The 16,931-nt window shown below is 42.6% G+C and overlaps 1 protein-coding gene across 2 annotated transcripts in view; it reads left to right on the top strand.

Moving 5' to 3' along the window:
• The window catches only part of EPS15L1 (epidermal growth factor receptor pathway substrate 15 like 1), a 317,440-nt gene extending 301,036 nt beyond the window's left edge, over window positions 1-16,404 (top strand). For both annotated transcript variants that reach the window (XM_069216518.1, XM_069216520.1), the window contains one exon: window positions 16,170-16,404. In XM_069216518.1, the coding sequence (XP_069072619.1) occupies window positions 16,170-16,216 (47 nt within the window). In that variant the 3' untranslated portion in view covers window positions 16,217-16,404. The remainder of the gene's footprint in view (window positions 1-16,169) is intronic.
• Window positions 16,405-16,931: the final 527 nt, after the last annotated feature.

The raw sequence follows: 16,931 nt of genomic DNA, 5'->3' as shown, positions 1-16,931 counted from the left end.
GCAAATATCACATTTAGACTAGAAATATAAAGCCCATGAGGATTCTCCAACTTGCTTAATAGGGCATCCTAAGCCAGATTCCGTGGTCTCTCAAAGAATCCCTGTGTGTCAATATCCTTCCCTCCAGATAGAGAGGGACATCGTCTCGATAATATTGGCAAAAAGTTCTCCTCTGTTGCAGCAATAGCTGTAAAAAATGCAAATTCTTTAGCCATTCTAGGCAGATATGATAGACAAATGTGGTCAGATAAATCCACACACATCGACCACCTACATGAAGAAGCTAAACTGGAGGCAAAGAAAGTACTACAAGAGGGGGAACGGATTGCAGCTAAAATAATTGATTGTGCCATTGACATCTCCCTAACCGGTTTCAGGCAACTGGCAGGGACAGTTGTTTTGCGCAGGAAGGGTTGGCTGACATCTACTTCCTTTAGACAAGAAATACAGAGCAAGATACTCAATATGGCATATGATGGTGAATGCTTCTTTGGCAAGCATGTGGATGAAGCTTTACAATCTATCAAGGCAGACACGGACACAGCCAGATCTCTGGGCACATTTCAATACAAAAACAACCCTTTCAAGGGGCTAGAGGCAGAGGAACTTATTCTTTTTTTGCGGTGGATACCAACAATATAGGCAACAATATCAAGCAGGCCAAACAGGCTATCACCCACAATCTGGGCAACAGCAATGGAGATTACCACCAACAGCTGCGTACAAGCACCCCACAATAGGAGGGCTTTCAACCCATGGCAGAGAAACAGACAGAAAACAATGACCTCACATTGAATCCAGCTACCTACCCCACTTTTGTATCAAAGATTGGAGGCTGCGTAAGTTACCACATCCTTCAGTGGTCAGCGATAACATCAAACAAATGGGCACTAGATATAGTATCACAGGGACACACTTTAGAATTCCTCTAGAAGCCTCCAAATACTCCTCCATCAGGACCACTGCCTCCATGTTTAAAGAAACTCCTCGTGGAAATATCTTCCATGCTACACAAAGGAGCATTGGAGATTGTCCCACCTCTTCAGAGAGGCCGGGTTTTTACTCCCGCTTTTTTCTTGTGAAAAAACCTTCAGGTGATTGGCATCCCATTTTAGATTTGCGAGCCTTAAACAAGTTCCTGAAAAAACAAACATTTCGTATGGTAACGCTTCAGGATATTCTACACCTCTTAAATACAGTAGATCACATGACATCTATAGATCTCCGGGATGCGTATTTTCATATCCTAGTACATCGCAAATGTGTCCGTTTCAAGGTAGCTGGTATGCACCTACAGTTCAGGGTCCATTCGGACTAAAGTCAGCCCCCAGAATCTTTATCAAAATGCTAGCCCCAGTAGCAGCTCACCTAAGACAACTAGGAATGCAGGTTTTTCCATACTTGGACGACTGGCTCATAAAGGCATCAACACAACATCAGGTGGTGCAACACATGTCCATTTGCCTGCAGTTGTTCAAAAGTCTGGGCCTTACCATCAAAAGTCGCATTTCCATCCCACAAAAAGATTGAATTTCCTGGGGGCACTACTGAAAACTACACAAAGCAAAGCAAAGCATTCCATCCCAGAAGAGACAGCGGAAAATCTGCCATATGGCCCACAAGCTCTCAGTAAAAAAGTTTGTTTCAATATGGATCTACAAGTCATTCATGGGAATGATTTCTTCATGTAGTCCGCTGGTTCAGAATTGCCGACTACGTATGCTGCCTATGCAAGAGCAGCTAGAGAGCCAGTGGCTCCAGGTGAATGGCTTCTTCAAAGATCAGATTCGGATCACATCAGGGATAAAAGCTGCCATGTCTTGGTGGACAAAACCATCAAATCTGTCCAAGGGCCTCTAATTTCTGCAACAAGTTCCGAATTTCATAAGGACAGATGCGTCCCTCGAAGGTTGGGGTGTCTGCCTTCAGGTTTTGCAAATAAGCAGCAGCTGGACGAAAATGAACAAAAAGCTTCACATAAACCAACTGGAGCTAAAGGCAATCGATCTGGCAATAAGAGCTTTCTTGCCAAAAATCCAGAACTCAACAGTCCTCATAAGAACTAACAGCACCACACGTATGTTCTATCTGACCAAACAGGGAGGAACGAAATCATTAGGGCGCTCGCATCATGCCCAGAGCATTTGGAAGCGGGCCATAGAGAATCAAATTTCTCTGCAAGCGGACTATGTGCTGGGGCAGTCCAACCTCCTGGCAGACTCGTTAAGCAGAATGATCATCCTGTATCACAAGTGGGAACTTGACCAGCAGAGTCCTGACCAGCTTTTTCAAACGTGGGGCAAGCTGAACCTAGACCTTTTTGCCACAAGCAAAAACACGAAATGCCCATATTACGCAAGCTGGCATCCCAAAAAGGGTTGTGGCAAAATGCTTTTTTGATGAGATGGTCAGGAATCTATGCCTGCGCTTTTCCCCCCGATTCCTTTGATTCCCAGGGTGATCAGCAGGATGAAAACAGAGGGATGCCGTCTCCTCCTCATAGCACCCAAATGGCTCAGACAGTTTTGCTTCACAGAACTCCTTCTATACTCGGAACAACCACATGTTCAACTCAGACAGACGCCAGCCCTGCTGACCATGAACCTGGGGCAAGTCAGACATCCTAACTCATCGTCTCTACACTTATCGGCCTGGCTCCTGAATTCAATGAGTTTTCCACCTTGAACATTCCACCAGAATGCAGAGGAATATTATCAAAAGCCAGGGCCAAAATTACCAATAAGACCTACAAGTTTAAATGGAAGAGCTTCTGCTTGTGGTGCATCAATCAGGAATCCATCCTATGACATCGCCACCACATCAAATACTTCCTTATTTGCTATATTAAGCAAATTCCTGACTTTCTTATTCATCAATAAGAGTACATGTAGCAGCAATTTCAAGATTCTGACGCTCTCAGCATGGTCCCTCGTTCTACTCTTCCAGAATTGTAAAACAATTCCTTAAGGGTCTTTTTGGATCGTTCCCTCCGCTGCAAAAACCTCCACTATTATGGCTTTTAAATGTAGTGCTAGGGCAACTCATGAAGCCGCCATTTGAACCTATTCACAAGTCAGAATTAAAGTTCCTTACTTGGAAAACATCACTTTTGTTAGCTCTCACATCAGCGAAAAGGGTGAGTGACATCCAGGCCTTCGCCATCAAGGATCCTTTTCTTCAGTTCACTCTAAACAGTGTTACACCTCAAACAAATCCTAAGTATATATCGAAAATACCATTAAATTTCCATCTGAATGAACCAGTAATTTCACAAACGTTTTTTCCAAATCAGCAAACAGTAGTAGAAAAGAGTCTACATTCTCTGGATGTAAAGAGATGTCTAAAGTTTTATCTTCAAAGAACGCATCAAATACGTAAAACAGACCAGCTGTTTGTAGCATATGGAGATGCAAAGAAGGGCTCTGCCGTATCTAACAGACCATCACCAGGTGGTTTGGATTGACTGTACAATTTTGTCATTCTCAGGCAGGAAAGCCTTTGCCCAGTTAAGCACCAGAGCTGTAGCCTCATCTGTAGCTCTATTTGCTGGAGTGCCTTTACAACATACCTGCCGAGCAGCAACATGATCCAGTCAACATACGTTCACGAAGCACTACTGACTGGATGAGACATATAAAACGGACACAGCCGTCAGACAAGTGGTGCTAACACATCCATTCCATTAAGGTGAGCCTCTGTGTTTTTTCCCACCTTCAGCTTAACCTTCAGCTTAATAGGTTTGTTATCATTATTAGTCTAATATCATTATTATTATCATTATTATTAATACTTATATTGTTATCGGTCTTAACTATGGTTATTATCATTGTTATTATTATTGTTATAACCAGTAAAGCTAGGGTCAAAATAAAACTTACTGCTCACTATTCTAATTCAAGCATGTGAATCTATGAAGGATCCAATACTGGAGAAGAAAATTGGTTACTTATGTGTAACTATGGTTCTCCAATATTGGTATTTTCATAGATTCACATGCGACCCACCCTCCTCCCCTTAGAGGTTCCCCTCAAATATAAAACTATATACTTCACACTTGTATTAGAAAATCCAAGGGAATCAGCCTATGTTGGGAGTGTTCCAGAAGGTGCTGCCGCCTGATTGTTTGTAGTTCAGATTTGTTTTTTTTAAAAGAACATGGATAGGCTATAGCACTGTCCATGGTCATTGAGGCCTAGTATAGTACACTTGCTGCTATGTATATATTTAAAGTTACTCCAGTATTGGAACATTCATAGATTCACATGCTTAAATCATTCCCCGGCACCTTTAATTAAGTAGTACTTACATAGGTTAAACCTAAAGGCCCTTAGGCCTCTCAGTTTAGCACTCTGTCAGAGCTCCAGTTCCTCAGATTTTCTACCACACGTCGTGCTAGGGAGTCTCCTCAGAGTTCTTCTCTGCTTTTCTCGATTTTGGAATACCCAAAGGTTATACTCTTCACAACTAATTCTGACTGATTGCTGGTAAGGCCTCCACCATGTCCAAGGAGAAGAAGGGTTTATTCAGATCCTGCAAAACCTGTGGGAAAAAGTGATTACACTGAAGACCCTCACCAGAATTGCATATACTGCATTTACCCAGACCACTTTGCCAAGGACTGCAAGGTATGTCGCACCTTCTCCTCTAAAAACCTGAAGGATAGAGAAGGCAGATTGTTGATATGGCTGCAAAAACTGAAATCTAGAGATAATCTGGTCTCTGATTCTGAGAGTGATGATTCCTCTACATCTTCCAAGAGATCACATAAAAGAGTGAGATCTTCTCACTCAAGGTCCTCCTCAGAGCAGCCAAGAAAGTCCTACAAAAAGACCGCCTCAGGGTCTTACAAAGGCCACAGCCCTTCTTCATCTGCTCACAAATTCTCAGCAGAAGGGGAAAGAGGACATTTCAGCAGTTCAGAAAGGGCTAAAAAAGAATCTTCTGTGCCTCCTTCCAAGTCAGCTGACTTGTTTAAGAGACCTTCCTCTGCTCCTACAGTCGACAGACGACTTGTCAAATCCCCTCCATCGACGGCAACGCTGAGATCTGTTCCACCGCTGACGGTTTCTTTAACAATCCCAACGACGACAACGAGTCACCCACCATCGAAAGAACAGAGTCGATGACGACATACTTCTTCATCGCCCACGACAGTAACCATGGTTTCTTTATTACCGTCATTCGACGGTAGCTTCCACCACTAAACTGTCAACAGTTAAAGTATCTTCAAAATCTGCAGCAACAAAATTAGCATCAACAAGTGCTCCTTTCACTCTGTCAACGAGAGAAAAAATACACAGTAGACAGAAAACTACAAAAATTACACGGAAGCATACTTCTCCTAGTAAAAATAACCCCTTTAATACCAGTCCATCTCTTAGAGGGTGACGACAAATCGAATGATGAGGGTCCATTTGGAACAGCGCCAGTCCCTTACAGTTGAATATGAAGTACCAGAAGGACGACAATGAGTATGATGAAGCTTATGACCCACAATACTATGCAAGTGATCTACCATATCAAGAGGGATTTTATATGGCAAACACTTTCTGATTTACGAGCAATGCTAGCCGACTATAGTAGGCGCTTTCCAACCACAGAAGAGGTGCGCCATCATCTCCAATTTCTTGGGTAGCCATCAGAGACCGACCACTTTACCTTTGGCAAATGTGGCCACACCAGATATGACCTTCCCACAAGATACTGACATATCAGGATAGGAAGGTGAGCTCCTCAACAACCATTCTGATTGCTATGATTATATAATCCCAGCTTCACCTTCTCCTTCACCTTCAAAGGTAGACTCACCCCCAAAGGACATCGGAGGATTCCATAATCTTATGGAAAGGGCTGCTAAACGCTTTGCACTTCCCATGCCATCCAAGCAAACTGATTGCTTTCTCTATGACTTTAAGGAGCAGTTCCAAAAATCAGTACGCTCCATGCCACTAGTCAGCTACATAAGGGAAGAAGGCTTGAATGTCATGCAAAACCCACCAGCAGTGACAGTAGTGCTTCCACGCCTAGATAAAAAATGTAAAGCACCTAAAGATACCCCAGCATGCTTGACTGGTCACCCTCACCCAGATTTGGTGGTAACACAAGCAGCCCAGAGAAGATCCAAAAATCCTTCTACACCAATACCCGAACCTTCGGACAAGGAAGGAAGACGGTTGGACAATATTGGCAAAAGATTTTCTTAATTGTCCAGTTTAACTGTAAGAGCGGCTAACTCCCTTGCAGTGTTAGCTAGATATGGCAGGCAATTATGGGCTGACATTGCCCCATATGTTGATCATCTGCCGGAGGGCACTAAAGCGGAAGCTAAAAAGATATTACATGAGGGAGAACGCACATCAGCAGAGATAATTGATTGTGCGATGGACATAGCCACTACTGCATTTCGTCAACTTGCAGGGGCTGCTGTCTTCAGAAGGCAAGATTGGCTGAAGGCCACATAATTTCGTCCGAAAGTACAAAATAAAATACTAGACCCTCCATTTGATGGTCAAGCGCTTTTTGGGAAACATGTTGACGAGGCATTGCAGTCAATAAAATCAGAGACAGCTAAATCTTTGGGAACACTGCAGTTTCGAAAGTTTTCCTTTCGTGCCACGAGAGGATGTTTAATGCCTTTAATTAGGGGAGGCTATCAGCAGTTTAGATATCCGTCATTCGCATCCACTGCCCAACAATTTTGCCAGCAATACTCCCAAAGACCTCCGCAAACGGCTTACAATTGGTCTGCCACCAGAGGACATTCAGCTCGTCCAACTAAAGACTCGGCTCTCTGAGCATGATGTGTCCAGGGCTCCTGCTGCCCCCAAACACCTACCTCTAAATCTAGGGGGAAAGATCTCATTATTTCTCCAGCAATGGCAAACCATAACATCGGACCAGTGGGTCTTACAACTGGTAAAGTGTGGACACACACTGAAGTTTGTCCAAATATGTCCTCCCAATCCTCCTCGCAAGACTTCTCCAAAGTATCTGCACCAACTCAGAATGGAGATCAACAAAATGCTCCTCAAGAGCGCAATAGAAAAGGTGCCGCAGTCACAGCGAGGAAAGGGATTTTACTCCAGATTCTTCCTCATTCGCAAGAAATGGAAGGACTGGAGACCAGTCCTCGAGCTCAGAGAATTAAACACCTATTTGAAAAAACAATCGTTCCGCATGATAACTCTACAGGACATCTTTCTCTGGTTGAACCCGGGAGACTTTATGTCAACCCTAGACCTGAAGGATGCAGATTTCCACATCCCAATTCATCCAGCCCATACCTGGTAACCGGAAGGCATTTTCAATTTTGAGTTCTTCCATTCGGTCTAAAATCAGCTCTCAGGATATTCACAAAGTGCCTAGCACCTGTTTCAGCCTTTCGCAGGGAAAGAAAGCATCAAGTATTCCCATACTTAGACGACTGGCTGATAAAAGCAAACACCTTCTCAGCAGCACGCATGTCAACAAGAAAGTGCATTGCCTTACTCAACAGCTTAGGTATAACTATAAATTGGGAGAAGTCCAAACCACAACCATCACACACGATAACCTTTCTAGGGGCAAAACTCAACGCCCAATCCAGCATTGCCTGCCCCACTGTAGAAAGACAACTAAGACTGCTATCTCTGACAAAGTCAGTGCTAAGAAAATAATCCATTTCAGTACGCCTTTACAAACCGTTATTGGGGATGATGTCTTTGTGCATCCCTCTAGTTCCATTCTGCAGGCTCAAAATGCACCCCCCCAAAAAAAAAACAGCTCAGTCTGCAGTGGGTCCAGGTCTCAGGAAGCTTCGAAGATTACATTAAGATCACTCCAGCCATCACCAAGGCTCTGGTATGGTGGTCTTAGAAACATCATCTTTCCATCAGCCTATTATTTCTTCATCGCCCAGCCCCATGGGTTATCACCACAGACGCCTCATTAAATTGCAAATAAGTGTCAAATGGCCACCATTGTTTCAAACACTGCACATCAGTCTTCTAGAGCTAAAATCATTCTGCCTAGCCTTGCAGGCATTCCTCCCTAAGATAGCTAATTCAGAGGTGTTAATAAGAACAAACAATACCACTGTGATGCATTACATCAAGAAACAGAGGGGCACAAGATCCCTTCCTCTCTTCAAGGAAGCTCAGGAGATATGGGTCTGGTCCATTCAGCATGGAATACTTCTAACAGCAGTTAATTTTCCAGGCATTCAGAACAAGATAGCAGACTCGCTCAGTAGACTAAAATCAGTCTGTCTCGAATGGGAACTAGACCAGTCCACTGTCAACCACATATTTTCTCAATCTGGAACACCCAACCTCAACCTCTTCGCCAGCCAGTCAAACAACAAATGCCAATACTACGCAAGCTTGCATCACCAGCGGGGATCATGGGGGAATTCATTTTCCATAGCATGGTCCGAAATCTTTTCCTTTGCTTTTCCGCCCATTCCCTTGATCCCGGGGGTCCTAACCAAAATGAAGTGAGAACCACGCACACTGATATTAATAGCCCCATATTGGCCTCGCCAGCATTGGTTCACATAGCTTCTTCTTCTAGCAGTGAAGCCTTGCATCCCACTGAAAATCTGCTGACAATGAACAACAGACAAGTCTTGCATCCAAATCCTCAATCAGTGCAGTTATCAGCATGGCTCCTGAGCACCTCAAGGTTGCACATCTAAACATTCTGCAGGAGTGCGGAGATACTGTCAAGGGCCAGAGCAATTAGCACCAACAAAACGTATTCATGTAAATGGAAGAGATTCTGTTTGTGGTGCCAACAGCAGCAGATTGATCCTATTTCCTTATCACCCAAACAAATATTGCCTTATTTGCTGCATTTGGCGCACTCAGGTCTTGCCCACTCCTCCATAAAGGTTCACTTGGCGGTGATTGCGTCTTATAGACGTTCAGGTTGTTCACCTTCGTTATGGTCCTCCAGATTAATTAAACAATTTCTAAAGGGGCTTTTCTGAGCTTTTCCACCCTTAAGACCTCCTACTCCCTCCTGGAATCTAGACATTGTTCTTGCACAACTCATGAAGCAACAATTTGAACTAATCCATAGAGCTTCCATGAAATTCCTTTCCTGGAAAGTAGCTCTCCTTATTGCTCTAACATTAGCCAGGCGAGTCAATGAGATACAAGCACTGTCTATACAAGCTCCTTTTTTACAGATTAAACAGGATAAAATAATCTTGCGCACAAACCCACGTTTCATACCAAAAGTCCCCTTGGATTGCCATTTAAATGAGCCCTTAGTTTTGAAAACATTCTTTCAAATCCTACAACTCCAGTGGAGAAGGCTCTACACTCTTTAGACATTAAAAGATGCATTACATTCTATCTGGACAGGACCAAAGCCTTTTGCAAAACCAGCCCGTTGTTTGTGGCTTTCAGTGCACCCAAACAGGGGCAACCACTCCATCAGAGCATCGCATGATGGATTTCTTCAGCAATTCGGTTTTGCCACCAAGGAGCAGGCAAGCCACTGCAAACCTCTGTTTGTGCTCATTCAACACGCGGAGTCTCCTCATCCGCAGCACTGTTTGCAGGTGTACCGCTCCATGACATTTGTAGGGCAGCAACTTGGAAAAACTGCCACACATTTACCAGACATGACTGCCTGGATGCATTGTCTCAAGGAGATGTAGCGGTAGGCCAGGCGGTCCTAAGAAATCGTTTCCAGTAAAGGAGAGCTATACCTCTCATCCCACCATCCTCAATTCAGATCTGCACATTGTCTGTTTACAAAAAAACAGGTCTTAGATACATTGTAAGTTCTCATAAAAAGTCTATTATCTATTATTTAGAACTTTAGGTTATGCATATGTTTATCTAGGCATGCGATGAGTATATGTATGGAACAGAGATACGTATTCTACAATGTGCATCATTACTGCTTACTACTCTGATTCAAGCATGTGAATCTATGAAAGTTCCAATACTGGAGTAAGAAAATTAGTTACTTACCTGTAACTTTAGTTCTCCAGTATTGGAATCTTTCATGGTTTCACATACGACCTGCCCGCCTCCCCGGAGAAGCTCACCTTCACCTCTCTTATCACTGTTATATCCTCTATGGACTTGTGCTTAGAAAATCTGAGGGACTGGAGCTTCTTTCGGGAAGTTTCTAAAGGGTGGTGTCCCCTGATTGGTGGGCCCTTAAGTTTGGTCCTTTTTTTTCTTAAAATGACTCTGATAGAGTGCTAAACTGAGAGGCCCAAGGGCCTTTAGGTTTAACCTATGTTAGTACTACTTAATTAAAGGTACCAGGGACTCCCATCTCGACGACGAGGGGGCTGATTCAAGCATGTAAATCTATGAAAGATACCAATACTGGAGAACCATAGTTCAAACCAATTTTCTTCTTTAACATGAACTAGCCCTACACCCCTCACCTCATAACTATTAAAAGATCAATTACCATTCTCATTATCTGTATTTTTTAAACAATGTATTTTAAGGTTAAACCTTCTAAGACTGACTGCACATATTTAAAGGATCTTCCTTGAATTCCTCTGAAGGGTTAATAATTGTGTTCCATTGTTTAGAATTTGCTTATGATTGGGTACATTCAGATCACAGCTGAGTGTGTATGTGGGTGGTATATTTACAGTCACATCTCACCGGGTACATTGACATCTTTGTGGCAGGCCATTACATTAATAATTTTACTACTCTGACATCTGTATGTGTGCTGGGCACAGTCTCGGCAGTGCTGTCACATGGTATGCACCAGTAGAACACAAGCCTATTTTTATTGAGTGTCCTACTTGATTGAATATAATTAACCTAGTTATTTTTCATAACAACTTAAATAAATTCCTCAGAAATTCAAAGTTTGTGCAACATTTGACGTGGTAACCGGCAATAATAAACAGACAGATCTCAAATAAAACAAAAACAATTACCTCTTGAAAAAGCAGTCTTGCAACAGAAATTATACAGACTTCCTCCTTTAGTCATTACTCATTAATCTCTGCTGCTCTTTGATTGCTGGCTACATAACAGACATGACATTATAATTACAATGTCAGTGCCTTTCGTTCCATTTAAAATACCTGGCCTAGATTCTTAATAATGTACATTATAATTACTGCGTCTAACTTGATCCTTTCTAGATGAACAGGTTGTGACTGCCGGATGTCCCATGATTCATCGTAGCCCACTGATCTCACAGCACAGCTCTTAGTTATCAACAGGTTTGTAGTCTTTCAGCCATCTTAATTTAGGTGACTTGTAGCATCACAAATCTAAATGCTGTAGTCATTGGATTGCAGTTTTAGGGGAACAGTGTTCCTCATTGGGCATTCCGGAATTTAAGACTTTTAAATTGAGTGCATGTAAACCTGTCGGGCAGACCCATCCTAGGAAGAGTGACTTTGAAAAGAACTCCATCATTTTGTTTCCAAAGGATTTCTTGATCTTCACTTACTTAAAACAAAAGCCTGAATTAGACGTTTGATGAATGTTAAACCTGCTGATTCAGGAGATAAGTCGTAAATCCTCAATCAGTAACATTCTGCCAGTGGAAATACTGCTGCCAGACTACAGATCAACAGCGAGGAATCAAGAGATTTTTCATTACCCTCCTCATATTAATCATTCGTAGAAACCCCTAGGTCCGATCCCTACTTAGAGTATTAACCATTTTTCTACATCTTTTGAACAGAGACTTAAAATAAAATGAATAGGCAAAGTTGATATTCTCTTAGAAGCCAAGAAAGGCTTTCTGCTACCTCTGGAGTCTTAATGTCATCAATGTTCATCATGGACATCACTTTGCTTTGCTAAGGAGTGGTTTTCAGCAAAATGACTCTTAGTTAAAGGACATCTTCTAGTTAAAGAACCTGATGTGATGGCTGTGGCCTCATAAAAGGGAGGCCCATGAGGCTCTGGGCCTGAGGAATCTTTTTCTAACCAGAGATACAGTTCCAGAGGAAGGTGCAGCCTGCCTACTCCTCCATTCCTCTGTGAAACTCACTCTCCTCTTTTTTGGTTTATAATAAATTTTATTGACATTTGTTTAGGTAATCAGGCTCATATCAACTTTATTTTTCATACATCACAAAAAAGAGCTAGGATAAGTATAGTGCTTACAGCTGTAACAGGTTGACAATGGGCTGTATGTAACGCAAGCCAGGCTCAACATATGCTGTTACATAATGATTTACGTTAAGATCCCAGAGTGACTCAGCCATGCCCCCAGAAATTGACATGTTCTGTAGTCATCCCTTTGTCTGGTAGCTGGGTTTGTCTAGTGTTGAGCACATGCCCATCTCTTGCAGCCATCCACAAACAGATGAGGCGGAGGTCGACTTCCAGTATTGGAAGTCTCCTTTAGCAAGGGGAAACCTAAACCAGTAAATGTACAGGAGATCTGTAAGAATTCTGCATCATCCATAATTCGCAACAGGGCGTGATGGGGATATACAGAAGTGTTGTTGACAGTATGCAAGCGACTAATTGCCAGCTTCTCTGAATCACGCCACATCCCCAAACACATTAAATGAATCTCCTTTATGAGACATGAGTCATTCCGGGGATGAAATTTTGGCCCTCTTCCAGAGGTGCCCTGGCATGAAGTATACTGTGCATTTCTTGAGTTAAGTCAGGCAGGGCGTAGCTGAAATTGTCAGTTCCTTCGATGCCATCTTTGCCTCGTGACAGTCACGTTATTCCAGTGGGCCTAAACCTGGTTCTGAGGCAAGGTAAATATCAGCTTCAGTAGACCTGCACTGTTTTCCTCCGCCCATTGGGCTATGTGTTAGTGCGACTGTACTAGGTAGGTTAGCTATGCAGGTTTCTTAAGAACTGGAACTTGTGTATATCAAACTTTTCAGTTAGGCCTAGAAAGGTTTTCATGTGGCCATGGTTGCACCTATTTATGCTACCTTGGAAATCCCGGTGACATCCCATTACTCAAAGTTCATGAAGCCATCACTTTAGTTAGCTAAGTTCCACACCAGAGTGGAGTTTCCAATGTCAGAAGAGAGCCATGCACCAGCAGTCTGTAACCTCTCTAGTGACCTCAGGAGAGATCTGGGCACTGGGGTTGTATAAGATATGTAGTAGTTTTTTACCTATTAGAGCAGCCAACTCAACTTGGGTAGCTGGGTTGTCGCGTTGTCCAAACAGGCAGTCATTGAGAATGGGTAATTGGGATCTCCAATAATTCAGTTGCATGTGGGTCATGGCTAGCCCCCCGTCGCCCCATAATGGAACACATTTAATATACACCTTTTGGGTATATTATACCTTTAGAGAAAAGCTATGAAGTAGTGTCATATCTTTTGGAAGTATACCAGTGACATTTCATAAGGGCAGTTCTGCAGGACGTACAGCACGTTGGAAAGTAACCATTTACAGCTAATATTCAAGTAAGTGGAAACTTTGTACTGCATTTACCTCAATGCAAAGGGGCAAACTGCTGCAATGTGAGGCAGTGTACTCCCATCCCACTTCTGCTTAAAAAGCTCTCTTGTGCCAACAAGCCGAGCTTTTGGAGATGCACCTGTGCGCCAGTGAGAGGTACTGAGACCTGAGAGGACTGTGGCAGCATTCTCAGCAACCCCAGATAAAATTCGATTTTTTGCTCTCTACTGATGAAGAATAAAATCCAGAAACACACGTGTCTAGGGATGTACAGCACTATCTGCTCCAGCTCTGGTGAAGAACTGCAGCTAATATCCAAGTAAGCGCAGACTTTGTACCACATTTACCACAATGCGAACTGTGCTGTGATGTGAGGAAGTGTGCTCCTATCCCGCTTCAAATTATGGATTTATTAGAGTTCTCCATCAAACCCAAACCCCTACAAAACCTCTCAAGACCTTCCAGTTTGAGGATAGTGTGTATAGCATCAAGTCATCAGAGTAGAGGAAATCATGATTGGCCATACCGTTACTCATATCAAATCTCTTTACCTGGCCGTCTCTCCTTCTGTATGTCACAAGTGCCTCAATGTCGAGCATGAATAGTAATGTTTCATGCAATGTTCTATAGTAAACGAAGGTGGTAAGGCCTGCATTTGCACAATCGGGTTAGTGTTAAGGAGATCAATGTATGATCAAAACCTTGGCTCCAGGTTCATCCGTACAAGGACTCGGAAAAGATATCCCAGCTTAAAGAATTAAAATTTCTTCGCAGTCAACTAACGTGGTCGCAGATAGTCCAGGTTAGATTGACTACACATGCACCCACCTCAGATTATGTGCATCGCTCATAGGCATCACACAGGATCAATACTGGATCTTTTGCAGGGCTGTTCATGTGTAGCTTGAGCTGTTATTCAGGTGGACATCCAGTTTGTACTTTAGGTTACATTTACCTGGCATGTCATCATTGATGGGTCGCTAAAGGACTCCTCGTCTATAGTAACAAATGTTGGTAATGCTGAGGAGCCCTTGCACTTCCATGTGAAGACAAGCGTAGGGCCTTTAGTGCAGGCCAAGTTCTACTGTCATCACAGGCAAAGGGTTCAGTGCTGCAAGTACATTGACTTGCACACTGTTAACATGAGCCATCGAGGTGAGGACATTCTCTATAAAGCACAGGAAGCTCTGTTACAGGCACCCAGTGTGAAAAGGCAGCTGCGGTGTTTGGCTAACGTCAGGAGTTAACTCAGGTGAATAAGACAGCTTCAGGCGGACAGGGTTTATTAATCTTAGGGATTCACTTACGTGGATGGTCTGTGAAAAGGGAGCTACAGATGGCCAGTATTTGTAAACATGCAGATCTCACGTTCACATTCTGGCTTGTAAAGGCAGCTGCAAGGGACCGGCACGTGTTAGCATTGAAGGTTCCCTTACATGGACTGGCTTGTATAGAGGGTCTGCAGGTAACCAGGATGTGGTTTGCATTGGGGTCTCTGTTGCATACAGTGGCTGTTAAAGGAGACCTTGGGATCACCTGTCTGAGATGCCTGTCTGAATATAGACTGCAGTAGGCTAGACTAACCAGATTGATACTGGCAAAATATCTGCAAAAGAATACAATCAACCTACAAAAATATGAAGCAGGAGCAATGTTCTGCCTTCAGTCATATTGTTATGTAAACACACCATTACCAAACCTTAAAATATGCTAGTTCAGGAATCCCAATATTTGTTATTTTTATTTATTGAGCAAACATTAACATGTTGCTTTCAAATGTTCGTAAAAAAGCAACATTGACAGTTCATCGAACCGAAAGGGTGAGGTGGTTGACATAAAAAATAAAAAGCAACAGTTTCCTCCAGGATTGATGGTATGGATCACACTGGTGAAGACATACGCACATCTAGGATAGTTACAATTTGTAGCTAATGTAGATTTACATCCATGTACATCACTTGGCAATATTCACTCAAATCTTTCAAGCTGCAGCAGGTGACCTTTCAATGCAGGCTTGAACTCGTGGAGAATGAGGGATGCCCGAAGGCCTGTTATAAGTACTTCCACTAGAGAGGTCTTAGAAGGTAGAATGATTGGCACGTGGCGGTTGCTTCTGTCAATTTGGGAGTGACTCTGAGGATGTGGTTAGTCAATCTTATCTTATGAGCAGGTGGATTGCGAGAAAGGATGTAGGAAAGGATGTTATGGGCTGTGCAATTTATTGATTTGAAAACAAACCTGTATGTGACCTGTTTTAGCAGAAAGCCTGCCAGCCTTGTGACGATAGGCTGAGGAAAGGGGCGGGCCTAGGTAGATTGTAGAGGGTTGTTGTGCGAAACTTTGACCTTGTTGAACAGCCTAAAGGAGATTTGGGGTAGGCCCGCTTCTAAACTACTGCAGTAGGCAAGGCTGCATACTTAGACAGCAGAGTTAGTATAGTAGTTTAGCCTGGTTAGGACATTTTAACATGTTGACATTTTTATGGGTAGTTATTGGGAAATGATAGATATTTGCACAGTGTTAGTTTTTACTCTATTTCTGTATTTTTATACATTAGGCCCATATTTTTGCTGAATCTGTTCAAAGATATTTACAAAGAAGAAACAAGTATTCGATTCCATTAAGGAAAAACAGATTGTTGTTTGTTCTTCATATTTCTAAATCATTTTATACACAATACAGTGTGTTCTTGTGAAATGCCAGAGTGAACGTATTTCTGTTCTTGACTGTGCCTTGTATTTCACTGATGTCAGCTAACAAATGAATAATTCTTGGTTTCATCTCCTGTGAAATTTACAGGCCAAGAAGGTGAAAAAACGAAGCGGAAACTGCCACCATTTTCCTGAAATTCACTAATGTATCCAAATATGTACATTCTTGTAGGTCTGTTTATCCTTTAAAAATCATGGATCAAGCCGGGTGAGAAAGAGAGCAGAGAGAGATCATTGAATTTTAACCCAGTCCTTGTCTGTTTAATATAATAAGAGAAATGTTATTGTTTTAATATAATAAATGAAAGTTACTTTTTTTGGAACATTGGGTGTCTTGGTGTTTTGTTGGGTATTTATCCTTGGTGGGATGTTTTACCTGACCAGGGAGCGGTGGAGCATGTATTCGCGCAACCTAGAACTATAAAGAAACCTTTTGCGTTGTCCCACTCTTTCCAGTCCACTAACTTGTGGTAAGTCTGGCAGGTGTTTAGCAGAGGTGGAACTACTCTTAAGGCTCTGTAGGTCTTGCCTGCAGTCTGGTTTTAACTGTCTGTTGTCAAAGAACTATTGTGTACAAAACCAGTACTTAGATGTGGCCTTGGTTTAGCCCAAGACTTATAATTTATTTTTATTTTTTGTTGATTTCATTTGCTTGCTTCTTATTTGATGGCTTTCCTTTCTATTCTAGGGTTTGCTCTTCCGTTGGAGAGTTTACTATAATTTTGATTGGATGACTTGTTGTGTTCTGTGGCTGTTATTAGGGAACTACTTGCCTAGGTCAAGCTTTAACCACGCCCATCACTTTCATTGGTTCCTTGGCCTGCCTTTCAAAAATCCCTTGATGTCGTTG

The sequence above is a fragment of the Pleurodeles waltl genome, chromosome 12 (assembly GCF_031143425.1).
Source record: "Pleurodeles waltl isolate 20211129_DDA chromosome 12, aPleWal1.hap1.20221129, whole genome shotgun sequence".
NCBI lineage: Eukaryota > Metazoa > Chordata > Amphibia > Caudata > Salamandridae > Pleurodeles > Pleurodeles waltl.
The sequence above is the reverse complement of the archived record's forward strand: the minus strand, read 5'-3'. Positions and strand labels throughout refer to the sequence as shown.